Source organism: Candida tropicalis (genome assembly GCF_000006335.3).
Source record: "Candida tropicalis MYA-3404 genomic scaffold supercont3.5, whole genome shotgun sequence".
NCBI lineage: Eukaryota > Fungi > Ascomycota > Pichiomycetes > Serinales > Debaryomycetaceae > Candida > Candida tropicalis.
The window spans coordinates 1,030,061-1,057,871 of record NW_003020057.1 but is presented as its reverse complement, the minus strand read 5'-3'; the positions used below and the strand labels follow the sequence as shown (position 1 = coordinate 1,057,871).

The window sequence follows — 27,811 nt, the reverse complement described above, 5'->3', positions numbered from 1 at the left end:
CTACATAAATTACTTAACAACTAGAGTCACTCGTTGTTATCATCACTTTCAGATAATTATGTTGATTTGGGATCGGGAATTCATTATTGTTAGCATAGTTTTGAGGGGCTTTAAGACCATTTCACATAAGAAGTGAATATTACTAACGATTATTTGTCGTCTAGCATTCATTAATTGTATATACATTTATAAATATATTACGTTCTATTTATCTATTAACTGAATATGTAGATTTATCATTTCTCTTTTCAAGATTTCTTTTGTTTACTCTATTAGATCTTCGTTGTTGTTGTTGTTGTTGTTGTTGCTGCTGCAGTTGTTGTGAATCATTAGTATTGGATATATACCCTTTAACAAGTGATTTGTCAATAAATGGGAATTTGATTTTATTGGCTTTATACTTCTTTACATCCCAATTCAATTTCAATTTCCCAAATATACCATCAATACCATTTCTTTTAACTTGATCATCTTTTTGGTTTCTTTTCAATAAATCAATATTACTTTTATTACTTGTTATTTTCTTAATCATTTTAATATAATCTTCAATTATAATTTTTTCATCTTGTTCATTAATGGGGATTTTCAATATTTGAAACAAATAAGTCCCACTTAGTTTATATCCATTTTGAAGTTCTTTATTACTTTCCAATGCTTTAATAAATAAATGTCTAAATTTCTTCTTTGTATTAGTTCTTCCGCAAGCTGTCGAAATAGGCAGATGTTTTTCTTTTATAGATTGTAAAAATGAATATTTTCCTTTATATTCATTTATTGATTTTGCTAATTTGAAATTATTAAATTCAGGTATACGAAATAAATTTAAAATAAATGAAATATTTGATTTTCTAAATTGTGAAATTATATGATCTTTTGGGAAATATTGTATAATCATAAATTGATTTTTCAAAATTGGTGGATATTTATTAATTGAAAACTTATTAGTTGCCCATCTATGAACCATACTATCAACTCCTTTAATTTCTGATTTGTCTTTCGGTATATATCCTGATATTTGAAATGGTTGTAATGTTGGATGTTTATGGAACTCTTCCGCCTTGCGATAAGATACCGGTCCTTCAAATGACAGTTTAGGTATGGGTATGCTCTCATGAGTTATGTCTGCTGGTTGTATACATCGTATCTTGGTAGTCTTCGGTGTCTTACTTAGTAGACTTTTAATAGAAGTATTCATTTGTTGTCGTATCTCTCTATCTATACAAATTGTTTGGCTATCTAAATCATTTGTCTATCTAAATCGATGAGGGAATTCTTTTTTTTTTTTTTTTTTTTTTGCTTCCCGTATACTGGAATGAAGATTGGTGATCTATGCGAGGTCTAACTTGGCAGCCATAAAGTAACGGTTGTATCAGCACTGGCCAATTCAAACAACTTTGGATTAAAAGCTACAATCTTTGGTAACCCACAATTCGTTGTGTGTAAAACATTAGTTGTTCTTGATAATATAACGGGTCTTCCATTCCCAGTTGGTTGTAAATTTGAAACATCATAAATATTGATGGTATTTTTGGGAGTACCAACAAAGAGATATTTACCACATGGCGAAAACGTACAACAACCTGTATATGGATATTTAAATTTCATCCAATTCATAGGAATATCAGGATTTGAACTAATTGCCAACCTGACAATTGCTAATATATCACCAGAAAATGAATCTAATATGTAATGTTCCGGAGAATCAGTTGAAATTAATATTAATTTCCCATTATTTGAAAATTCCAATTTATTCCAAATTTGTTCAGGTAAAATATCAATTTCTTTAATTAAAAATGGAATCTTATCAAAATTTTTTAAATTATATAATTTCAATATCCCTTTTTTATTTTGTACTGCCCCTACTCCAATTACAATACCTTGTGGATCATATCCAATAATTGAATTACTTCCAATTTCAATATTTCCTACTGGTGAGGTGTTTTTAAAATCCCATAATTTGACAGTTCCATCGAAACTTGAACTTAAAAATGTATTATTGTCAGTTGGATTAATTTCAATATTATTAACTTGTAATTTATGTCCTTTAAAATATCGAATATATTGATTACTATTCAATGATAAATATCTAATTGAATTATCATCGAGGTTTTCTTCCGTCAGTGGATTTTCAGGTGTTGATAAATATAAACAATTTAATTCTTCATGAGTAAATATAGCTGAATGAACTCCATATTTTTGTGATTGAATATTTTTTATATGTGTACCTTTATTACAATCATATAATTGTATTGATTTATCAATTCCTGATGATACTAAAAATTGTCCATTATCATCGAAATCTAGTGAGGTTATTGATGCTCCTTGATGATAATTGAATAATTTAGTTGCTTGTAATGTAGACAAAGACTTGGCATCTATTGTGGAAGTAATAGTTACGGGTTGACTGTTCGGTACTCGACTCATTGTTAAGTAATGATTATTGTTGATATTAGGAATCAATCGTGGGATATTTTTGGATAGCTTTTTTTTTTCAGTCCCAATTATTCATATCCCACGCGTTTTAAATCAGATTCGTTAGAATGGATACAAATCAATACCACACTTTTCTTTGCACCACTACAGACTAGAAAAGTCATGTGAATGTATGCCTACCTCGACTGTTGTGAATAAGAAGTATATCAAGGTCTGTAAAGTAATTTATACATCGTTTGTACCAATAATGTGTGATTACTTAATCCCATATTACAATCAAACAGCTTTAGCTATCACATCATAATACATCTGAACAAAATGGACTATATTACTCTAGGAATAAATTTGGGATTATTGAATGATTTTTAATCTAATTTAACTAAATCTTGCAACAACTTCTGCTAAAATTCTACACTTATATACAGTTTTTTTAAACATGTCACTTATCTGGAGATGACTTTGACCCTATCTGACGACATGTCTAACGTGGAAGTGGTGGAAAGAACCAAACGATGACGGGTTGGCTCCTCCCCTCCACTTACCACCTCTCCTAATTAAAAGGAAAGGGACGAACTGGGCCCACATGTGTGTGTATGTGTGGGGCCGACCCAGCTCGACGATGGCCCTCTTCTTGAGTTGCCATATCGCGTCCCCCTACTGACCCAAGGGGGAATAGATAGAGGATGAACCAGGAGGGAAGGGGACTGGTCAATTCCCCCGATTGTCTGGTCCTCTACAAGTGTGATTTGTAATAAACCACCACTACTACTTATCAGGATATTCAACTAACCTATCCCGATGAGTAGCTTTTATAGATAGTGATGACCTGTCACTATCTTTTGAAGAACCCTCTCTAACCAACATCGCCCCTTATTGTTTATGTTGATCCCTCTTGTAAGGTTCAAGATAACATGTGTTCCCAATTTGGTATCTTATTTGGAAGGTTCTTCTTATGTTTGTCGACATACTAAAGGAGCAATCAGTTGTTGACTTTCTTTACAATGACTTAACCAAGTAACACAAGCAACAACTTGTGGGGAACATAAGCAAATCACAAATGGAAAACATATAACCAATGATTCTTTGTGAACTTGTTCTGGATGTAGTTCCTTATATTAAAGTTAGTATTTGCAGCCATGAATAAAACACATCAATTGATACTTACTTGATATAAATGATATCATATACAAAGTGATTGATATTAATTGTTGATGAAACAGGAAAAAAGAAAAAGAAAGTGATATAAAAAAGATTTTTTGTAAAGTTAATTTGTTTTCCTTTTATAGTTGAGTTTTTTGGGGGTATTTGTGTAGGTGTTTTTAGTTATGTTATATGTGTAGGTTCTTTTTGTTATGTCATTTGTGTAGATATTTTTTTGTTATGCTTTATATGTTTAATGCTACCATGTGCGTGAGAAAATCAAGCAATTTTGCAGTATACAACAACAATTATAGGTAGATTATCAATTTCTCACATAGTTGAATTCAGTAATCACCGGATTGGTATAAACATTACTATAAAGCCACGGCGAGATTGCAAGATTTTGAATGTAATGAATGAATAATCACAGCTTGATGTTTTTCTTTAGTTCTCCAAATAATTTACTAATAATTATCATTCAGTTATATTTCAAATGAAACAATTCAAATGATTTAAGTCACATATATTCGGGATTGTTGAATCTAAAATATATGATTGCTGATGTATTATTGATGGCATGGTGAGTCCTATACTGTGTATAACTACTGTGTATAATTTATAAATGTAAAAGATTATATCATACTGGTGAATGTCCAAGGCAACACGCTAACATGCATGAATTCTGTACAAGGTAAGATACTAACAAATTCATGTGAATCTTGAATTTCCGGTATCTTTTTCGTGGTGTTATTCATTGGCATTGGGTTTAACAAATTAGTATTTATTAAGATAGAGTTAATAACAAACTAAGCTATATATAAAAAAATAAAAGATATACCACATAAAAGACAACTTATCATCATCAATAAGATAATACAACTTCAAATAGAGTAAATATCACCCTACTTGAAGGGTAATAGTCAGTGATGAGATTTAACTCTAACGTCATGATTCACCAAAGTACCATTTTGATAATCAAGTTCTAAAACAACTTGAACTTTCTTATTACCTTTATTGCTAATCTTTTGATTCTCTAATTTATAAATCAAATCAGGTACAATTCTTTCAATTTCTGAAGTAATTTCTCCATGACTTTTAATAGAAGCATTATCTTTTAATGATCTAGATCTACTTATAGACAAATCAAGTGATTTTCTCTTGTGTCCAGAATCAATGGATGTACGAGGAGAACGACTTGAATGATGAGAAAGAATAGTGGCAGATCTCTTTGGCAATGAAGGTGCATGTTCATCATCATTCAATTCCTCACCAGTGAATGCCCCTAAAGTTTGAGCTCTTGGTAAACTAGTTGGTACTGGTGGTGCTTTATCTACAAATTCAAAGTCAGCATCATCATTATCATCCTCCTCCTCGTCATCTTCTTCCACATGTCTACTTTGGAATGGAGGTGGAACGGTGCCTGGGATTGGAGGTGGTGGTGCTGAAGCTGATGGAATAGATGGTGGAAGAGTAGATGGAATAGATGGGACTGTAAATGAACCTGGAAGAGGTGGAGCCGAACCTGGGATAGGTGGGGTAGATTCTGGAGCAAATACTGAATTAGCTTCTGGAATTGGTGGTGGTCCAGATGGTGCAGGTGGATGGTCGTCAACTGGTGGAGGTGGAGGTGGTGGTCTTTCAGTTACTGGAGGAGGTGGTGGTGGTGCTTCTTTATCACGGTGAATATTATGACGAACTGGCAGTTCTGGTTCGTGAGCTGCTTCTTCTTCTTCTTCTACTTCGTCAGCTTCTCTGGTTGTTGGTGGTGGAGGCGGTGGAGCATGGGTGGCATGACGATAAGGATGTGGATCTTGTTGATGTTCAAGGTCTTGTTCATCATCTTCTTCTTCTTTTCTTTCCTCGGCTTTGGAAGCTTCAGATAAATCAGCATCGTAACCTGTGGTTTCAACATCAGTAACAATACGCTTTTCTAATCTAATTGGTTCTTGAACAACAGGCTCTTCTTCACTTTTAATATCTTTAGCTTGTGGTTCCTCTGAGTCTTCTTCTGTATGATGAACTACTGGAGCTGGTTCCTTTTTAGTTACTGGTGGAACTGCTGGAGCACCAAATGGTAAGCCAAACATATTACGACCACCAGCAATTTTTGCCATTCTTTCAACTAATCGTCTTCTCTTTTCATCTTCATCTTCTTCCTCCTCCTCCTCCTCTTCTTCTTCTTCTTCGCCGTATTGACCTTTATCGCGACCTTTCTCTTCGTTATATCTATCTTGATCTTGCTCTTCGTCTTGTTCATCTTCAACTTCAGCTTGCTCCCCAGCATCTAAATCATCATCTCCTTCTGCGCCTGCACCGTGTTCATGATGATGATGGTGGTGATGATGATGTCCTTCAATTGGCGAAACCGGAGTTTCATTTTCAATAGATGCACCAGTTCCTTGGGTAGAAACACCCATTTGAGGAGATTGAGCTTGAGTATGTTTCAATTGTTGTAATTTTTCTCTTTCAGCTGCTTGTCTTTTCTTTCTTTCTTCTTTTTTCTTTAATGCTGCTGCTTCACGTTCAGCTTCCTCTTGTTGTTGTTTTTGAATCATGGCAATTCTTTCTTTAAGAGTCATCTTTGGTTGTGCTTCTTCAATATCATCTTTATGTTCCCTTTCAGGTTCTTCAAAACTACTTCTAACGTCAGCATGTTTAGTTTCATGAACTGGATGAGCTACTAAATTAGAATCATCTCTTGGTTTAACTTTTGGTACATAAGATGAAGTACTAGCAGCAACAAATTGTTTCTTAATACTATATGGATCGACTGGTTTTGAGGCACCAAAACCTTTTGGCATTGGAATTGATCCTTGATTTGCTGGTTTAGGAATTGAATGACTTGGTTCAACACTAACCGGTTTGGCAATTGCTGGAGTTTCAACTTGTGGTGTTGGTGCTGGCGCTGGCGCTGGTGGTTGTGGTTCAGATTCTTTTTCAACAATTGGTTCTTGTTTAACCTCTTCTTTTGGTTGATGTTTAGTTGGACGATTCAGGGTTGGAACAATTGGAGTTTGAATAATTTCAACAAAATTCTTGGGAAACATTCCTGACTTCCCGTTATATTCACCACTATACCATTCGTCATTTTCAATTGAGGTAACGGTGATTACAACTCCACTACCAAACGTTAAATCATCTTCATAAGTTGATTCATAAGGGAAAAGTGATTTCACTTGGAAAGGTACTTCCATTTTGAGAGTCGTTTGTTAATGTTGTAGTAAATGAATTGAATTGTGATCGGGTCAAAATTGTCAGGAATGTAAAAAAAAAAAAGAAGGAAAGAAGATTATGGGTCAGTTGGATTTGAAGCTGAGACTGCCGGCAGTGGTCGTCGTGGGGAGGCAATGGAGAAAAAATAAAAAATAGGGGCGTTGCGCTTTTAGTTGTGGTCACGTGGACACTCTCAGTCGGCTTTGTACATCCAGATTCTAGCAAGGAAAATAAAATCCGAATAACCGTACCAACAAGAGTATCAAGAATAGATTTAATTATTATACAACGGTTATGAATATGATCTATTGATTATAATAACAATTGTTGAACTTCATTTGCCTCAGTAATATAGAATAGATTTAATCATTATCAACTATTAAAATAAATTGATATTCATGATTAGCATAGAAATATTAAACATCATCAGCAAAGTCTTATAAAGTATCTTCAATTGTCAAGAATCAAAAAGAAAGAATGAATGAATCGCATAATAAACTACAAAAAATGGTAAAAAAAGGGGGAGGATCCACAAGAATATTGATTTATATTAATTCAAGATGATTGAATAAACTATGAATCTATTACAAATAAAAGTTAGTAATTGAAATTTTTCAATGATATTGATTTGCACAATCATCTTTCTATCATTGGTCATTCCTATATTATTGAAGATCAGAATTTTCAGTGTTTGGCTATAGATTGTCGTTCAGTCATCACCCTGAAAAGGTATTCAGACTGGGGCGACAATTTTGTCATCATTCAAAAATATATACCAAGGAAACACCATTGGTGGATAGAAATATACTATCATGATTATATGAAGATAGACATACTTGTTGTTTGGTTAGTTGTTGATTATAAAAAGAAAGAAGAAAGAATTGTTAAAAAAAAATTAAAATTGTGAAAAATTTTTCTCATCGTGTTTAAATACTCAATTTTAAGAGCAGCAGAATGGTTGGGTCCAAAGTACACGACTCGTCAAATAATTGCAAAAAAAAAAAGAAAAGTATAAAAATTTAAGTAGCCCTAAAAAAAGGTATACACCATACACTTTTTATGAAATACTTTCAACAATTATCTATATTAAACAGCAATGATCTGTACTAAATCACATATATAACTATTTCTTACCTCTTTGTTTAGCCTTTGATTTCTCTTTTCGAAGATTATCTTTACGTTCAGATTTAGACAAATATCTAAACTTCTTTTTACTTTTGTTAACTGCTGATTTAGGTTTAGCAACACCACATAAAACAGCATAATTTTTAGCTCTTTGAATTGATTTTTCTAAAATTTGTTCAGATTTTGCAAGATTAACATTATTCTGTTTAGCTAATTCTTCTAAATCAATAATATTTGGATTATCTAAGGATTCAATCGTAACTGTTGTTTCATCATCTATTATTGCTCCATTTCCATTACTTGATGATATTGAACTAAGTGATGGTTCTTGTTTATAAACTTCTGTATGATGTAATATTCCTTTGACTGGTTTCTCTTCTTCTTCTGAATCTGAATCTGAATCCGAATCGTCGTCTGAGTCTGAATTGTCCTTTGGATTTTCACTAAATCCTGTCCATTCACCATCTTCTTTAATACTAATTTTAACTTTTTCAGTCCAATCGTCATCATCATCTTCACTTACTAATTCTCCAACAATTCCATCTTCATCTTCGTCATCATTTTCATTATCACCATCTTTACTAAATCCTTTAAAATTTTTAACATTTTTAATGGTTTCATTAAATTTTTGTAATTCTAATTCAGCATCTCTTTTTCTTTCTTCTCTAATTCTTTTACGTTCTTCAATTTTAAATAATCTATCTTGTTCTTTATGATATTCTTGAGCTTTTTTTTGTCTTTGTAATTTACGTTTATGAAATCCTGTAAGATATTCTTTTCTTGATTCTTTATCAAATGTAACTTCTTCAACTAAATGTTTCTTTGCTTTCTGTTGAATATATTTCTTACCTCCTGTTAAAATATCTCTGTTCTTCTTAACAACTGCCATGACTTTATTGGTTTGTTTAATTCAATTCAATTCAATGATAATGATGAATATAACTTTCAAGGGATTTTTTTTTATTTTTTTTTTTTTTCACAAACTCTGTTTGGTCATCGCAACTAAAAAAGAAGAAGAAAAAAAAATATCTATTTCCATCATCAACAGCAATTAACCATCCATTAATCAATCAACCATTATCAAAATGCTGAACGAAAATATAGCTAACGTAAAACTATTCATCCAATCATTATCCAATTCTATTACAAATTATTCAACATCATTAACACCACTTCAAAATAAATCATTATCTGATCTTCTAACATCATTAGAAACTTCTTCAGACTCATCAACAAATTCATCAATTAAAGATCAACTTACGATATTAAATAATTATGCATATGTTCTTATATCTACATTATTTGCCTATTTGAAATCAATTGGAGTTGAAACCGATAATCATCCAATAATGAAAGAATTATCACGTATAAAAGAATCAATGAAAAGATTGAAAAATATAGATTTAGATGAATCTCAACAAATTAAATTAGAACAAGAGAAACAGAAACAAGAAGAAGAAAAGAAAAAGAATTATTTAAATAAAGTTATTGGTGTTAAAAGTAATGGTTTGGGTAATGCTACTGGTCCTGCTATCAGTAAGAAGAATTTCACTGGTGTTCATACTAAATTTGATGATGAACTGATTGAAAATCTGCCTGATTTATCAAGTGAAAGTGATGCTAAAGGTGGCATTTCAAGACAAGATAAAAAGAACAAATCCAAAAAGACCAAGTTAAAGAGTAAATCAACATCGTCTTCTTCATCATCATCTAAAGTTACCAAACCAAAGAAGAATACTAAGAAGTTGAAATAAGTTTATAAAGAATACAAAATAATGATAAAAAATGTATATTAATAATTTAAATAATCTCTAATATCTCTTTTCCCTTTTTCGTTTTCTTTATACCCTCCTTCATTAAATAAATTAAACAGATAGAACTAAAATAACATGAAAACAACCATTCAGTATAAACAACTAACTAATAATATTCTTTAAAAACATGTTCATCTTTAAGATTCTCGTCAATAACATAATAAATCTCCATTAATAATTTAGGAAATTTATCATTAAAATATTTATAAAACCCAAAAGGTAATGGGTTCATCTTTGATTGTAAAGATTCAGGCATGTCATTATAATGATGATATTTGTTTCTGATGGCTCTTAATAAATCCATCAATTTTTCCGGACTGTATTTTCTATATTTACCCAAATTCTCCATAAACTCGGCATCATTCAATTGTTTATGCCAATTTCCATTATGAACATTCAATGCATGTTCTTCTAATTTCAACAATAATTCACTTGGTGGATCTCTTCTTTCAACTTCAAATCTATCACTTACCTTCAATAAAAATTCCAAACGTTTACCAAAATCCCAAAATAATGGATGTTTCAAAATTTTACCAGTGTTTGGTCGAACACTTGGATCATAAGCAATTAATTTGGTAATCAAATCCGTGGCTTCATATCTATCATTAGGACATTTATCCATTAACAAGGAGATGTCATATTCTCCCTTGATGATATTCCCTTCTCTAAGATATCTATCACCATATGGATGATACCCTCCAGTTAAGATATAGTAAAATACACAGCCCAATGAGAAAATATCAATGGCTTTAGTTAATCTCTTACCGCTAGATGTTCCATTACTGGATAATGTCATGGAAGAAGTAGATGAAGGTTGAACATGACCATTTGAATGGACGGAAGAAATTGAATCTGGTGAGATAACTTCCATTAAATCGTGATTCAACAACAATTCTGGGGCTCTCCAGCCAGAAGTTCCCAGAGCAGCATTTTGTGTAGTTGCTCTAAATGAAGATTGATCATTTTCCAATTTCTTACACAACCCAAAATCAGAAATCAATAATCTAATATTGTTCTCACATCCATCTTCAACAATAGTTTTGTCATTCTTATTCTTCTTGATAGTAGCAACTAATATATTTTGTGGCTTAATATCACGGTGAACAATCTTTAACGAATGTAAATAGTTCAACCCACTTGCCAATTGATACAATATGTCATTCCTTTTAGGAATACACAAGTCGGGTAATTTCTGTGGCTTCTCAATGATATCTTCCAAAGTACATAAACACAATTCCAATGCAATGTACAAAAACTTTTCCGATTCAGAACTTTGAGAACAGAAATAACGAACAACATTAGGATGATCATCGGATTCTTGTAATAATCTAACCTCATGATTGGCAACATCATAAAAATCCAACAACATACGCTTAACAGCAACTGGCCTATTTTCAAATGTACCTTCAAAAACAACAGTACCATGAGACCCGTATCCTAAAATCTTGTCAGAAATAACAAGATTATTTTGAATTTGAAGTTTCTTTTTTGATTTGGCAGCGGGAATGGTAGCTGGTGGTAAAAGACTCTTTGTAGGTATAATTTCCTCCTCAACATCATCATCTTGCTGTTGTTGGTCATCTTCTTCTGCCTTTAATTTATTTCTCCTGTAGGCAGCAGCACGTTTACCACCACGACCACCTCTTCTCTTTTTCCTCTTTCCAGTTGGTTCTTCAGTTACATCATCATTGGAATCCTTGGATTCAGTAGTTTCCTCCGGTTCAACAATTGTCACTTTCTTGTTTTTCTTGACAATCTCAGGTTCATTTATAACTGGTGCTTCCTTCTCATTCACTTCAACTTGATCATCAGAAGTTGATGTAACTTCTTCGGTTTTTTCTATAATTTCTTCAACTTTATTAGCTTCAACAACTTCTTGTGGCTTTTCAATAATGATAGTTTCAGCTGGTTTTAAATCTTCATCTTTCTCTTCCGGTTCCTTTTGTTGCTCTTCGTCATCAGCTAATTGTTTTTCAAGCGGTAATCCACCAATAAACTTCTTGACAAATTTATTAGATTTTCCAAATGACAATAATAAAACAAATAATACTAATAAAACAGCCAAGTCTTCAAAGATTCTTCTTACAATAGAAATCGAATTAACAGATGGAGAATTGATATCCGCGTGATTGATAGGTTCGTACATCGTTTGTTCATGTTCAATTAAATCCTCTCTTGCAGGTTCTAATAATAAAACTTCAGATCTTAAAGTAGATGGTCTTGATGGGAACTTAAATCCATCCATAATATTAGGAACTTTATCTGTTGTTGTTTCTGGTGTGTGTTTATTCTCACTACCATCTCCAATTCTCTTTATGTCTTCTTCCGGAGTGCGGAATCTTTCAAGGGGTTGATATGAATTCATCGACGACAATTCAAACACTCGATGTATACCTGAAACAAAATCTTCTATATTTTCTTCTGAGTTGTTGACAACTTGGAAATTTGAAATATAATCAAGTGCTTCTTTATTGTTTATGCCAGCATAATACTTGTTCAAATACTCCTGGTATTTCGAAATTGGTGCACTTTTAATCAATGTTGGATAATTGTTGAAACTCATGGCAATCCATTGGTTAGAATCAATTGTTTTGTTGACAAATACCATGTCTTGATTGTTTATATCATTCATTTGTAAGTCATTCAAGACTTTCAACGGATGAGGAAGAAGTAAATATTCATTGCTATTTTCATTATGACGGAAAACATCAAATATGTTAACTGGTAATGCTGGCAATTTGCTAATCCAAATAGGTGTGCCAATGTCTTTATTAATAGCTAATAAGGACCTATCATGGAAAGGAGTGAAGTAAACCTTATCCATAGATTGTTGGTTTTGAAGAATTAAATCATTATCGATATTATTTGGGACCCATTGGGAATATGTAACATTCCACATGATATTACTGTTACTTTTAGAATGGATGGTTAATTGGTAAGTAGTTTTACCAATCATTATATTATCATCCTCATTGTGCGATCTTTTTTCATCTGGTGGCAAAGTGGATTTAGGAATAGGGCATTCTTCAGTGTTGCCAAAAGAAGACTTGATTTCTCCCGTATAAATATTTATACTGTATAATGAAGTTTTTCTTGTTCCTGTATAAATTTTATCATCTCCACTTAAAGTAAAAGGAGATTCCATGACAAGATCTTTTATACTGGTAGGTAATCTATTCAAACCATACTTCGGAGTGAAATAGTATAAAGTACCATCTTGATATGGTTCCACAAACCATATTATATTGTCTTGAGCAGCGGATGACGAAGATGATGATTCTGAATTTGTCAGTGAAGTTGAAGATGAAGTTGCGCCTGATGATTGTCCATTGATATTTGTTTGAATTTTGACTAGTGGTTCATCAATTGGTAAAGTCCAGACTACATTACCATTTTCTCTATTAACTCCATGTAGTGAACCATTTGTATCACTTAATAGTATCAAATTATTCAACTCCCAATCATCCAAAGATCTATCCTGCAAGGGCAGTAGGGATGATGAATATGGTTGATTTGTAGGAGTTGGTTGATGTTGTTTGTTATTATCGTTATTGTTTAAATATTCATTATGGTGATAATTATTATATTGATTGTAATGATAGTTGTTATTTCGTTTGGTTTGTTGTTGTTGTTGTTGTTGCTGCTGTTGCTGTTGGTCAGGTGATAAATATTTAGTAGTGATTTTTTCTAGTCGTGGTGAAGCAACTATTGATACTATAAGTATAGATATGATATATGAAATGAAATGTATGAAATGCATATTGTGAAGTTATAATATAAATGATAAATCTCTAGATTGAATGGTTTTTAGAAAAGCAGTTTGATAATCAAATGATACTGTCTTTACTTCTGTAATTTAAAAATGTCTTGATTGTGATTCGATCTTAGACAAAATTTATGAGTACAAACAAACAAAAAAAAAAACAAGGAATAGTGATAGTAATAACTAAAGTCTAAAGAGTGAAATATCAGTCTAGTGAAAATGTAGAGTGATTCTAAAGGAATACGTCTTTTCTGGAATCAATGTTGGTTAATAAAGTTGGTGATAATTGTTGAAGTTTGTGGTTGTAAAAAAATGAAAAACTTATTAAGGAAGGAAGGAGACAATCAGAAAAAAAAAAATTTTTTTTTTTTTTTTAGTTTTTAGTTTTCAGTCTTTTGGTTTGCAAAAGAATAAAATGAGGAGAGAGAGACAGCCAAAGGAGGGGGTCGTGTATTTGGTACCAGATGGAAGTGAAGTCAATTGAAATGAAATGTTGTGTACGTTTTCTTGTTTGTATTTTTTTTTTTCTTTTTTTGGTTAAACCACGTGATTGATTCTGGAATGAACCTAATCTAAAATCAAGATGACAAATCCACCAGCACTGTCTGATGATGATTGATATGTTTTGAATTAGTTTTAATTTGCTGTGATTAAACTGTCATTTACTTTAATTTTAGACAAATTGAATCTAATGGTATCACGTGCAAGCAGTTTTTGTTTCGAATATTTTTTCTTCCTTTTTTTTTAAAGTGTGCATGACTTTACTTTGTTGTTGCCAATTTTGTTACTTTCTGCACGCACACAGTTACACATTTTCTTATCTACGGTGTTTGCGTGCAGTTACCGGATTGTTGTATTTTCCCATATATGAAGACAACCACAGTCGAGTTGATTATAATTAGCTGGCTATGTTAAACCTACGGAGGGTTATCTATGAGGATATTCGATAGTTGGATGAAGGACAGAAGAACCTTATCAATACTGAGGAATAATCTGTTCGAGATATCTTTCACGATGTTACCCATTATATAACCTTATCTGGTATGGTGTTTTAAATGCCCTGTCGGCACATTCAAGAACACACACACCCGATTGGTGGTATTCAAACCTGTGAACCTTTTGAAAACTATTAATAGCCGAGCAGTCTAAACCTTGATATCAGTAAAAACAAAAAGAAGATTGTATGGATGTTCTTATCTTTGATAATCGCACTAGCAATATTATGCAATCACCTCCCTGTTTATCTAAATTATTTTTCCCCCAAGCTATTGTTTATGTAAGGAATCAATCACTGATTTACGATATCTGTGGATCTCGTAATCTTGAGAAAAATCTTTATTGATCTTTATGGCAGACTATATATGTTTGCTTCACTTAGGCGGTAACCTCACTCTAATTTATATTCAATACTATACATATTTACATTATTTAATCATTATTATCATGCACAGTAACTGGGTGTGCAATAATTTAAGATTGTAGTTTTCTCTCTCTCTCTATCTATCTCTTTGAATCAATAGTATCATTAACAAATGCAATGGTATTGCTTCTCTAAACTATACCCAAGGTATATTTATATTATTTATATCTGAATCGAATAATTACTAAATTGACATATTTCTTTTTTTGTTTTTTATTATCAACATATCTATCTTTTTTTTTTTCTAACATTCATACTGATCATTAATCATTTCTCATTAACATTAACATTACTACTGCTGGCTCCTGTAGTAGTAGTAGTAGTAGTATCATTATCCTCATTATCATCTAATTTTAAATTCATTTCATTTAAAATATCATTAATTTTGACTTTTCTTTGATTTGCAATTAATGAAATCAATTGTAATGCTAAATCTTTTAAATCATTATATTTATTCAATTGCTTAATATGTTGTTTGATTATTAATTCTGGATTATTATTACCTTCTAATTCATGGATTAACCTTGAACATTGTTGCTTTATTTCATTTAATGATTTTTCTTTGAATAAAATTCGTTCTTGATCTTCCTTTGACATATTATTAGTTGGTGAAGTTGATGATGATGGAGAAGAAATAATCTGGGGTAAATTTGAAGAATGAGGCGTGATGGATGCTTTTTGTTCTGAATGTTGTTCTTGCTCTTGAGTAATTGAAAGGGGTTGTGGTAATGGTGCTAAATCTAGTTCTGAAGAAGATGACGTGCTTAAATTAGAAGTGGCTATGTTGTTGTTATTATTATTACTAGCTGGAGTATTTGTAGGTGTTAACACATGAGATGAAGCAGAAGAACTAGAAGGAGGAGGAGTAGTAGTAGTAGTAGTAGTAGTAGTAGTAGTAGTAGATGATTTATTAGTAGACATCATCATCATCATCATTACCAGTACAAATATAAATATAATCAAAAAAATAAATAAATAATAAGGGGTGGTATGGTTCAAACGAAAAGAAAAATTATGAAACAAATTCTGGCTCTTGTTGTTGTTGTTGTTGTTCAAGTTATTCAGGTGATTGGCTCCAGTCTTGTGTACGCTGTGTGTAATAAAACAAAATGTAATGGATTTTTTTTTTTGTTTGTTTGTTTCGTTTCGTTTCGCTTTGTTTCGTTTCGTTTTGCTGGTTATAAATATTTGTTTATACACCAAATGAATATCTGTCTGTAGGTGTCGATGTGGAAGTATGTGCCGAATGATAGGAAATTTAATTGGAGAAATACATTCAATTTGTTTATTTATATAAAGTTAGACGAAGTGGATAGGTCAGTGTATTTAAACAAAATTCAAAAAAAAAAAAAATAATTAAAATGAGTGTGGTAATCTAATTAGGATCATTGCATTACGTAAACCACATAGCCAGAGTATTGTTTATTTTTGTTTAGTTTAACTTCTAGTGGGAACTAAAAATAAAATTAAAGTCATAAAACACACTTTGACACACCATGACCAAATATGAAATGAACCCTTAATCATCTACCATGATTACACCCACACAGCCTTGTATAGTCATAACACCGATTTATTTCTTCTTTTCTTAGTTTAATTTTAAAGTAAATACAAAACAAAAAAAAATATCATCGATCTTTCTTTCTGTGGTATGTTTCACTTCAATGTTGAACAATTTTAAAAAAAAAAATAGTAAACATCATTCTTCGGGAATTGACGAGGGAAGGTTATAACCACATTATGTATGTACGATGTTTTGTGTTTATTCACATTAGAATGAACACGTAAATTACATATACCCCTATCAACTCTATAGAATTTGTACAATGCTTATTGGCTTCATCATCAGTGATCGTCATACTTCCTACTCAACAAATCCAAGAGTACATGTCACTTGTAGATTACCGTCAGTTAGCATCACAACAAGAACATGATCATTTCACTGGAAAAACAACAAACATGATTATTGTTATTATTCGTAGAAATTTCTTTTTTTTTTTTAACTCCTGAGGCAGAAACGTACCGATTTAATTTAAATTAAGGAACGAGATTTATGTATTGATTTCAACTATGATGACGTCACAAACATGACTAATGACCAACAGTGAGACATTTGTTTGAATCAACAACTATCCAGCCATTCTTCATATTATTACAAGCATATAGTCACGAGATGTGCAAACTAACACACAGATAGATGATTTGGTTTATTAATAATATTGTTGAGCTAAGAGGTAAAATTGGTAGCATATATTCAAACTTTTTGTTGAGTAACATGATTTGAATTAAATTTAATTTTTTGGTTTTGGTTTTCAACCAATTTGTATCAAAAAAAAAAAAAGGAACACTTCAAGTAATGGTGATATTAGGTACTATAGTTGATTCAAATATTTACAACTCAATTGCTCTACATTCAAATTTCTTAGGGTATGGAACAATTCTGGGGTATGATCTCAACAATTTCTTCCTTGAGGGTATAACCGCGATTATTGTTCTTTTAGTTGCTCACCAATAGATTAAAAATCCCTCAAACAAATTCAAACTAGGAAGTGATTATGACATCATTAACATCAACCATCATCAAACAACGATAATAATGTTTCATCTCTTGATTGATGCATAATGGATAATATATTTTCTCCTCCTTATTTTATAAACGGTTTCCCATATTTCTCCATATTATTTATTTATCGCCTCGCTTTCAATTAATCCGGGATAAAATATACACACCGACCGATTGATAATGCTTGCTATTCCAGATCATTCTGACAATCATAAACATTAGCAATAGTTAGCGATCATCGAACCATAATGACAAACTGAATCAATTTGTAAATTCGTAAGGATGATTCGGATAGGATATTTGTTCACATGCGATATTTCCATCGTTAAGGGGGAGAATATGTAAAATTAGGGGGGTTTGGTTTAAATGGGAGGAAGTTCGAGGATCATTAATTCAGATTTTACGAAGATTTCATAATCATACATATTATTAACTATACATGAAAATTGTTGAAAAAAAAAAAAACAATAAAATTCTATATGCATTTTATAGATTAGGGGGTATCCATATATTAGCTATCTATTCATCATTCTTGGTGTAGGTAAAGGTGGTAAATCATTGTTGATATTACTTCTTGTATTATTTAATTGTTCTTGAATTCTATTCATAGATTCACTTCCAATTCTAATATCTGTGAAACTATTACTATTACCACTTCCAATACTTGTTGAACTATTATTATTCGTCATTATTGTAGAATCAATACTTTCAAGATTTATTACATTATTATTGTTATTACTGTTACTAGAATTATTACCAGATGAACTACCATTAATAGAAACTGGTCTTGATCTTGAACTAGAAAATGAACTTTTTCTTGAAACACTTCTTGAACTATGTCTTGAATTATTATTATCGGATAAACTAATCTCTGGTGAATTATTATTATAATTATTAATTAATTGTGAGTTTTGAATAATTTCTTCATATGGAGGAGGAGATATTGTTCTTTTATATTTTGGAATTGATAATAGATTTGGTTGTGCAGAAGGTAATTGATCAGATATTATTTGATAATCAATTGGACTTAAAGTAGGTGAAGTTTGATTTGATGATATATTAGGTTGTTGAATATTTGTACTAGTTGAAGAACTTCTTGATCTAGATCTTGAAGCTGATCTTGACCTTGTTTCTGAATGAGAAGAATCACCTGAATTAACTCTTTTTGGTTTTCTCAATTTTTTAACAAGTTTTGAAGTAGTACTCGTTGTTGTTGATGATGAAGTTTGTCTTGATTTTGATTTAGATTTAGATGAAATCAGGGGATTCGTTGGTAATTGAAACATGGCAATAAAATTATTCAAAAATCTAAACAGTGGTTGATTATAATTAATAGGCAATAGATATATTTTACCAGATAAATAGATTTGATAATTGATTTCTTTAAAACCTGGATTAATTTTATTAATTAAAGGATTAAGATAATTAACTTCAAATAATTGAACCAGATTCAAATTAAGAAATCTAAGTAATAAGAAATGGTTACTTAGTTTCAAATTATTGGATTTACCATAGAATAACCAAAACTTGATAAATTTACTAACATAAAGGAATAGTAAATTATCCATGAATATGTTATATTGTAGATATTGTAGCACAATATAATATAGCCAATAATTAATTACAAATTGATAACATGAATATTTGAATGTTATTGATTGATCTAATATCTTGATAGTCAATATTAAAGGAATGAAAAATGTAAAAATATTTAGTATAAACTCTAGTAGTTGAAACATTTGTAGTCGGTGTAATGATAATTAGAAATATAAATATAACAAACAACTCTTGAAAAAATACAAAAAAAGAATCCACCAAGGAAGAATGAAGGATATTTATATATTCATTTTTTTGAAAATAAAACCGAAGACAGTTTTTGGTTCCATTGCGATGATGATAACATCCTCTCTCTCTCTGTCTTATTTAAGTGAAAAAGAAATGCAAAGATGTTTACCTTGCGCCTATAAATTTTATTGCCATGTTTTTTTTATTATTATTAACGTATGAGATCAAGTTTGTGTTTGATATGCAAGTACGATATTGTACCACTACTACTATTACTACTATAGACTACTACTCACCGTGGTAAAAAAATGTGTGCTAACTTACACTCACTGCAGCAGCAATGTTTAATACTCCGAACAATGAACAACAACAACCTCAACAACAACAACCAAAATAGAAAAGTGGATTTTTATTTTCCACCTTCCATCTTCCGTCCTCTCTTTCCTTTTTTATCTTTTGCCCCGGTTTTTATTGTTGATGATACGGCAATTTTAATCTTTTAAACTTCAGATTAATCTTAGAATTACCTCCACTTATTGGTAATTGAAAACAGAGGGTAGTTAGTTAATTATTACTCTTTTTACTTTTACAAAGTGTCATGTAAATCATTATCAATTACGAACTAAAAAGGAATCATTCAAATTTGACATTACCAACGGTCAACACTAAACTTTTTTTCTTGCCATCCTCAGGCCCCTCTTCTATTACTTGATACTAGCTGTTGATTCCCCCGACTACACTTGTCCGGTCTTCTTTAGATGTGTGTGTGTGTGTTTGCCGTTCCTGCTACTCCGTTGGTTAAGTACAGATGACGTAATTCATCAAACCAAGAGATGGGGGAAGGAGAGGGCGGTAGTGCATACCGGGTCAATTTTTGAATTTTCCTGTTGGAATAAACCACGCAATAAGTTACAACTGCTTGTAGCTTTTGTATTTGTACCCCTTGAATAATAGAAGAAATCTAGATTCAATTATTGTAACTTAGTTAGTCGTGTACCCAGGATCCAATATCTCCTAAATTGTTCTTATTCTTCCTACCTACCCTTTTTTTTTTGTTTTGTAGCAAGTTTCATAAAAAAACACAAATTGATCGCTACAAAAGCTTGTTATACATCTAATAATAAGTCAATGATTGGACAACGATGATGCTGATGATAGTGATTTCATCCAATCGAGTAATGTGAAAACAAATGCACAAGAAAACCAGGAAAAAAAAAAACAAGGTTGTTAAATTCTCCTTTGGTTGTGCTTACAACGTCGTAGTGGAACGCTTGGTGTAGGTCACAGTATCTCACAGCCATAATATGGAAAAGAAAAAGAGTTTATAAAACCAATGAATAACTTACGAAAATCATCTACCGATATGACTGAAATATGTAAGCTAAATATGCATCAAGGATCTACATAGGGTTTATTTTATTTTGTTTTGTTTTGTTCATCTTCTGCCAATAATAAATGACAAAAATCTCATTGATTACATAATAATTCTGAAGAATAATAACCGTTATTTTATTTTTCTTCAAGAAATTATAAACCATATTTTAATACACTCCCAAGAATAATACCATGTCTTAGCATCATGGTTTTTTCTTCTTCTTATTACATAATTCATTTATCATTGATGATTATTATAAGACAAGAATCTTTGTTGTCAATTGAATAATCATACATCTATGTATCTGCTCTTTTTTTGGGTTGATTAATATTCTCCCCCCTTTTGGCAATATGTTCAACAACATAACTTGTCCACGGCTCGAAATGTTGTTTTACTGTTGGTTCCTACACGATACTAATGAAGAAGAAGCAAAAAAAAATGGAAATCATACGGCATACTACTCTTACATATTGAATTATTCCGAGTAAAATAATGTTCAACAAATTGGTTGTTTCAATAACGTATTTCATTCAATGAAAGTTTTGTATTGTTCCGTACATGAATTTTCAATTGTCAAAGTAACAAATTAGTTTCATGAAATATAAAATTGTTTTAATATTTGACACTACTTTAATTTATCTAAATTTCTATTGTTTTATTGTTCCTGAACATATTCTTTTTTAATTAATAACTATTTTCCATCATTCCACCTGTACCTTAAAATGTACCTGAAAAGAATGTTTCAACTAAAAAAAAAAAAAAAATTTAAAAGCAATTCACATAGAATTCATGACATCATTGACATCTTCATTACTTCAAATCAAATCATACAGTTTAACCGTTGAATTTCATTTTGTTTTCAGTTAATTAATCAACTTGGATAAATATCACATCAAATTTGTTTCATATTCTTTCTAAATACATGTATGAAATCACCTCTTCTTTTCTTTTTCCATGTCCACTTCCAGATGTCAATAATTTAATTGACAAATTGCCGTACGAATTTATTCCTTTTACTTGTTTAGTTTGTTTATACTTTACGTCATTGAATCCAAAATGGATAGATTTTCATTGGACTGTCATTATCTGGTTCCTAGAGGTGGCACTTGACATGCAAAATAGGAACTCAAAAAATCAATGTTTTAAAAGTAGTGTAGAATGGTCAAGTAGTCAGGTGATCAGAAGGAATGTGCTTTCATAGAACACTGCAAACAAAAATGAAACAGGAAGCATAGAAACGTAATGTATTGAGTAACACTTTTATGTTGGTGATTATACCACGTGGTTATGATTAGGAGGCATGAGTGTGAGTAGTGAATTGAATAAAATGAAAGTAGGCAGGAGAGATGTCTAATAGCAGAACTGACCATAAGAGTGAAATAGAAAGAACCAGATGCTACTTTATTAGGGAAAATAGAGGGTAATGTCCGGAATATATCACTGCCCATGAATGTCTAGTCAACTCTAAGAAAATATTAACATAAATTAGACAGATTCTTCATCGGACTCAAAGACGCTCCAATAAATGTGAATATAAGCGCAAATAATGTTTATATTGACAGCCGTATTACTCGTATCTAACATTTTAATCACTTTAGCCATCATTTATAACTCACCAGGACATATAAAAATATATACTACCATTATTACATATAACGTATACATCTCCAAGTATTTGTTAAGCGCGCTTAATTAAAAATAATACCCAATTTGTTCGAATTATGATGTCATCCCATCTACGACAAACATGAATAATAAATTCTAGACCTAGCTAAATGGGTTCTCATTTGTATGGAAAGTCGGAGCTCTATTCCGAATCAATAATACGAGCCATGCTATCCTAACTAGCCAAAGAATCGTCATTATTCATGCAATATGTATGTAATGAATGTTAAATGAAATGGAGGGGGTGTTATTTTAATCTCTGCAGTACTTTTTTTGGTTTTTTTAAACAAATTGGAGTTTTTTCATGTGATTTATTTGAAGCAAATGGGTTCAATAATAAATCCCCTCCTTAGTTGGAGCAGGTTGAATATTGTTGGGTTTATTTTGAACTAAGAAGTTTGTTGGGATTTTAAAGATTATTTTAAAAAACTAAGTAAAAGTTATGTGTAAAAGACCTTCTTTTAAATCCTAAACTTCATCTGGATTGTATTTTTTAAAATATTAACAGGTAATTGACCCAACAAATAATGTGTCACATGAACAATATCCATCACTTTTCATCATTTTAAAATAGTTTGACTTTGATTTTTACTTCTCATTGGATATTTTTTTGATAGCATTTTGAAGAAGTCCGCACAAAGTCCGAACTTTTAAACACGACCCTTTAATATTATTATAATTATTATTTTATTTTTACACTAGCCACAATTACAAAAAGTGTAATCTTAACTACTAAACTAGTATCAGAAACCATAGCGATGATTATATAGATCATGTGATCAGTAGAATACTTCTTATAATTCATTATGACTGTTTTGACTAAATCACTCGATCGCGTTTCTTTGTTTCATAGTTGAATTCACCTTCTCTTTCTTATCTGTGATTTAGTACATAATTTCCTCAATTATAAAGATAGGACCCCACAAAAAAACTGAACCATACAAAAAAAGGAACAGAAACAAGGAACAAACAATTCATATAAATTTTTAAATCTAATTATTTATTACTACTACTATAACTGTCTTCATTGATAATTGTGTGGTTTAAGATATGTCTCAAGTTTTCTCTGTATTAGTACTACTGGTATTACTTCATGTATTTATATCGCTGTTACTGTTTTTACCACTGTTAGTATTACTGTTCATAATCATATCAATACTAAAAATCTACTCACCACATTCAGAACAATCATGGACCCCCAATTCTGATGAGTGTAACAATTGGCGAACCAGTCGGATTGAAGTTGATGAGAATTCAAATCCAGTACAGGCAGATTTTGAAAATGAAGCCAGAAATCAAGAAACCAACAGTGGGTATTCCAGCAGAAATAGGAATAAAAATATCAATGATTCTTCTGCGGTGAATGGTGGTTTCAGCAGAAACGTTTCTAGCCAATCATTTGAACTTGGTGGTAATTCAAATCGAAATGAAGATGTTAGGAGACATGATAATGAGAATAATTTGGATTATAATGATTATGAAAATCTTCAAACTGCTACAGATAACAATGATTCTAATATCAATTCGAATGATAATCCAAATCGAAACCAAAACGATCTCAACAGTGATTACAATGATAGTCACTCTATTCGTGATCATGGTTATTATGAGGAACGTGATCTAACCACAAGAATTGGATCTAGCAATTCACATTCTCCAAATAATCAACAAACTACAAGAACAAGGAGGGAAAGTAGACAGTCAGATAACAATGCTTCAGATAGAGATATCGCAGTAGGATCTAATCCCACATCATTATATTCAGGTTCTAGTTCTTCAAGAGAATTATTATTTTCAAGTGATAGCGAACGTGATTGTGAATGTGGATGTCAATATAACTATAGATATCAAACTCAGTATCGATATGGACCACCAAAGAGAAAGAGTTTCACTTCTAAATCTTTTGTTAATGTTGCACAAAAAATTGATAAATATTTTGTTTATTCACCTAGTGATTATAATGGTAAGACTTCAAAACATGACAAGGAAACTAAACCACGAACAAGTACATTTAATAATTTGTCAGGTTCCAATTTTTGGTCCAAGTTTCAAGATCTATTACTTAATTCAGTCCCACCACCGTCAGGATCCCAAAATAATGGAGTACTTAATGATGTCTTTAAACCAAAACAAAATTCAATTTTCAAGAAATTAAGTAACGTATTCACTACTAAATATGATTCTAACTACAATTATTCTTCAGATGATGAAATAAACTCACTTCCCCTGCTTCCAACACATGCTGATATTAGACCTGAAGGTAATTCGGATACAGATGATTTAACAACGTAAAAGAAAAAGTTGTCTACAGGTATCTCCTAACAAAATCAATAGGAAATACATACTGTTGCTTTTTGATTAATGCATATTTAAGTTTGACTTGTTAATGTTTAAAATCGATTCTATGCCAAAGTATCAAGTTTAAAGTATATTTATATGATTCGTGCTTACCGTTTGTTAAAGAACTCTCGTTTACAAAAGCTTATCAGGTACGAGAGATCGTATACTTCACGAGCAAGCCACGTTCGCGGGAACGATCAGTTATATATTTCTCTTGATGCTACCAAAACAAGAATACCTATACCAATATATAACTAGTTCATAAACTAATAGAAACAATAATTCAATAACGCAGGTTTTTTGATTTTCTATGTGCCTTTAATTTTTTATATTCTTCAGGTGTTAAATCATAATACACTGGTATAAACATTGGCTCAGATCTTTCTGGAGTATTTGTTCCATTTGTAGTACAACGGGAGCTTGATGCTGAAGGTGATGAATTATATCTTAAAGGAGATTGGGATTTTGAATGTCGATTAAATTTGGTGAAATATATGGAGATGAAGATGGAGATGGTGATTCGTTAAAAGATCCTGCCCTTGAGAATACCAGCTGTCTTGGTTTTGGATGATGCAATGAATTGAATGTAGGTTGTAACGTTGATCTAAAACCTTGAGCTAGTTGTGGTGATGAAACAATTTTAGGTTCTTTATGTTTGGATGATCCAGATCTTGATGGTCTTGCGGATGAACTTCTTGATCTGGATGAACTTCTTGATCTGGAAGGATTTCTATCAGGTGATGGTGCTCTATCTTTATTGGAAGGTGATCTTGTTTTTCGTGATTCAGATCTAGATCTAGATCTCGATCTAGAATAATACTCTTCATTTGTAGCTTGGTTTGATGTGGGAATTTCTATATTATAAATTACCATTCCTTTAGGGAAGATTAATGCAATTATCTTGATGGGAACACTGATGCATTTATCAATACCAGAATATAGATCAGTATTAAAAGGTTGGCAATAAATTTCACCACGATTGACAAGTTGAGATTGAAGATCAATAAAATCAACAAATAAACAATTAATTATTTTATTAAAAAATTCTTCCTTGTCTTTGATATACTTCACCAAAATAAACCTAGAAACAATCAAATGATTAAGCAGTTTTAAATTATTACCACTTCCATAAAATAACCAAATATTAATGAATTCTATAATAATTTGAAACTTTATATCATCATTGAAACATCGATCTTGGATTAATTTAAATAAAAAGTAGTACATCCAGTAGTTAACAATGAATCTATAACAGGTATCATTAAGAACAAATACACAAGTTATGGATTTGATAGTAGTTATTAATGGGAAAACATATGTGAAAACGGCTAGTACATGTAATACAAAATTAATGAAAGAGTCCATCATTATAAGTATAATCGTAGTTTGTATTAAGAATTAGATGATGTTGAAATGAATGATAAAAGAAGAAAAGTGTAAAATCAACAGCGATAAGAACTATAATTGTAAATATAAAAAAGTACCAAATCAACTAGACCCTGGAATACCAACTCCGATGAACTTTTTTTTTTTTGATTTTCTTGATTTTTATGGGAATCGCAATTCTCTTTGATTGAAAATTGCAAAGAATTTCCAGACTCGGGGAATTTCTTAAAATTTTTCTTTACTTTTTATTCTATGGATGAGTTTTTTTGTACAAACCAAGTCTAATGTAGATTCTGGTATAGCTCGACAAATGTATTTTACTAATTTAATATCTTTCTAAAATATAATCATGTATAATAAAATTTGGCGCACTGATAGTAAAATTACGCTAGTACCATTGTGGAGTTCAAAATGTATGAAAGTAAATCCATATACTATATGGATCTTCCCGGGTCTTTTATCTATTTACTCATGCATTCGTGGAAACCCTCTCGAAGGCGCTATACAATTTCCCCTCAATTAAAATGGGGTCTAGATTACTACTGACATATTTTTTTTTATTGTTCATTCTAATAATAAGAATTGTTTGACAGGAAGGTTGGGCATTTCATGTTACTGACATCGCGTAACACATTAAATAGCCAGTAACCAATTACTTGAACTTCTTTATTACTGTGTCTTAAATTAAAGTTTATTATATTAGCAATTGTGTTTTCATCTACAGTTCGTAGATCTTCGTTAAAGCTGAATCGGTAGAAATAGGATGGATTTTGAAAGTACATAAAAGGTTGTACAAAACTAAGATTTTGTATGCATATAAAAGAAAAAAAAAAGAAATTAAAAACCAAATTTTCCAATGATGATTATGAGATGTAGTGTGTTGGGTAGAAGTATAATGATCTCTCAAGTGGAATATCCAGATCATTGACTTAACCAATGTTATACACAACTTCATTTGCATTGAATTTACTATGTATAAGTATCCCCAAAAAAACCAAAAAACTAACCAAAAAGAATTTTTGAAATTGGTACACTACAATCCAAACCCAACTTGTGCATACACCAATTGCCTTTGTGTGATGTTCTTACAGATTTTGCAGCTTGCGCAGGGCATTCACCACCACTGAAAAAGAAATTTTACCTAAGAGTGGAGCATTAGTACCAAACACAAAATCGAGCGATTCATGGTAACCTAAATTACCCACAACTTACCAGTGCCACCTTTATAAGTTCAACACTGTTTATACCATGGTAAACCAATCTTGTTCAACGTTCCTCGGTGACTATATGATTCAATGTTCGGTGTTGTCTTTGATTGTCTCTTATGAGTTATAGTTAGCCAGGGTTCGACTTTAATTCTCATAATTATTATTACTATCATCAATGTAGAACAAATTATAAATGATTTTTAAGACAAGTATGTATACTATACAAAAGACACACAGGGCGTGGCTATACAAACCGCTGTGTATAATAATATGCCAACAATTTACATTTTTGATTTCTATAAAAAAAAACCAACTCCCAAAAAAAAAAGCCATAGAAAAATTTTTCAGCGGGGACTTAGTCACATAAAATCGGGCGGTAAAAATTGACTTACATATTTATCAAGAGTGCAAAATGTTATTTCTCTCCGAGAGTTATAAATTCAAAATTTTCAAAAATCAATCTTGTCTCTTTTTTTGAATTATCACCTATTTTCCTTTTCTTCATAAACCAACCAAAAATGTATGATATTTCACCAACTATGATATACACCAAATCGTCTTCATCTAAAGACAAAAACAAG

At 31.2% G+C, this 27,811-nt stretch overlaps 10 protein-coding genes across 10 annotated transcripts; 2 read left to right on the top strand and 8 right to left on the bottom strand. All coding sequences in view use genetic code 12, as the record gives it.

Moving 5' to 3' along the window:
• Nucleotides 1–208: 208 nt before the first annotated feature.
• On the bottom strand, nt 209–1,195 carry CTRG_04151 (uncharacterized protein; the record flags this gene model as incomplete). Its single annotated transcript, XM_002549808.1, has 1 exon — nt 209–1,195. One exon carries the CDS (start codon nt 1,193–1,195, stop codon nt 209–211), a length of 987 nt encoding a protein of 328 aa, XP_002549854.1.
• A 143-nt stretch (nt 1,196–1,338) lies between these two features.
• SWD2 (WD-repeat containing protein) lies at nt 1,339–2,424 on the bottom strand (the record flags this gene model as incomplete). Its single annotated transcript, XM_002549807.1, has 1 exon — nt 1,339–2,424. One exon carries the CDS (start codon nt 2,422–2,424, stop codon nt 1,339–1,341), a length of 1,086 nt encoding a protein of 361 aa, XP_002549853.1.
• A 2,069-nt stretch (nt 2,425–4,493) lies between these two features.
• Nucleotides 4,494–6,767, bottom strand: BBC1 (Bbc1p; the record flags this gene model as incomplete). Its single annotated transcript, XM_002549806.1, has 1 exon — nt 4,494–6,767. The coding sequence occupies one exon, from the start codon at nt 6,765–6,767 to the stop codon at nt 4,494–4,496; it is 2,274 nt and encodes a 757-aa protein (XP_002549852.1).
• Nucleotides 6,768–7,909: 1,142 nt separating this feature from the next.
• On the bottom strand, nt 7,910–8,800 carry CTRG_04148 (uncharacterized protein; the record flags this gene model as incomplete). Its single annotated transcript, XM_002549805.1, has 1 exon — nt 7,910–8,800. The coding sequence occupies one exon, from the start codon at nt 8,798–8,800 to the stop codon at nt 7,910–7,912; it is 891 nt and encodes a 296-aa protein (XP_002549851.1).
• Nucleotides 8,801–8,996: 196 nt separating this feature from the next.
• On the top strand, nt 8,997–9,665 carry CTRG_04147 (uncharacterized protein; the record flags this gene model as incomplete). Its single annotated transcript, XM_002549804.1, has 1 exon — nt 8,997–9,665. The coding sequence occupies one exon, from the start codon at nt 8,997–8,999 to the stop codon at nt 9,663–9,665; it is 669 nt and encodes a 222-aa protein (XP_002549850.1).
• A 166-nt stretch (nt 9,666–9,831) lies between these two features.
• IRE1 (bifunctional endoribonuclease/protein kinase) lies at nt 9,832–13,485 on the bottom strand (the record flags this gene model as incomplete). Its single annotated transcript, XM_002549803.1, has 1 exon — nt 9,832–13,485. One exon carries the CDS (start codon nt 13,483–13,485, stop codon nt 9,832–9,834), a length of 3,654 nt encoding a protein of 1,217 aa, XP_002549849.1.
• Nucleotides 13,486–15,175: 1,690 nt separating this feature from the next.
• On the bottom strand, nt 15,176–15,844 carry CTRG_04145 (uncharacterized protein; the record flags this gene model as incomplete). Its single annotated transcript, XM_002549802.1, has 1 exon — nt 15,176–15,844. The coding sequence occupies one exon, from the start codon at nt 15,842–15,844 to the stop codon at nt 15,176–15,178; it is 669 nt and encodes a 222-aa protein (XP_002549848.1).
• A 2,142-nt stretch (nt 15,845–17,986) lies between these two features.
• CTRG_04144 (uncharacterized protein) lies at nt 17,987–19,210 on the bottom strand (the record flags this gene model as incomplete). Its single annotated transcript, XM_002549801.1, has 1 exon — nt 17,987–19,210. One exon carries the CDS (start codon nt 19,208–19,210, stop codon nt 17,987–17,989), a length of 1,224 nt encoding a protein of 407 aa, XP_002549847.1.
• Nucleotides 19,211–23,346: 4,136 nt separating this feature from the next.
• Nucleotides 23,347–24,588, top strand: CTRG_04143 (uncharacterized protein; the record flags this gene model as incomplete). The annotated part of the gene is made up of 1 exon (XM_002549800.1): nt 23,347–24,588. One exon carries the CDS (start codon nt 23,347–23,349, stop codon nt 24,586–24,588), a length of 1,242 nt encoding a protein of 413 aa, XP_002549846.1.
• Nucleotides 24,589–25,083: 495 nt separating this feature from the next.
• Nucleotides 25,084–26,004, bottom strand: CTRG_04142 (uncharacterized protein; the record flags this gene model as incomplete). The annotated part of the gene is made up of 1 exon (XM_002549799.1): nt 25,084–26,004. One exon carries the CDS (start codon nt 26,002–26,004, stop codon nt 25,084–25,086), a length of 921 nt encoding a protein of 306 aa, XP_002549845.1.
• Between the last annotated feature and the right edge of the window lie 1,807 nt (nt 26,005–27,811).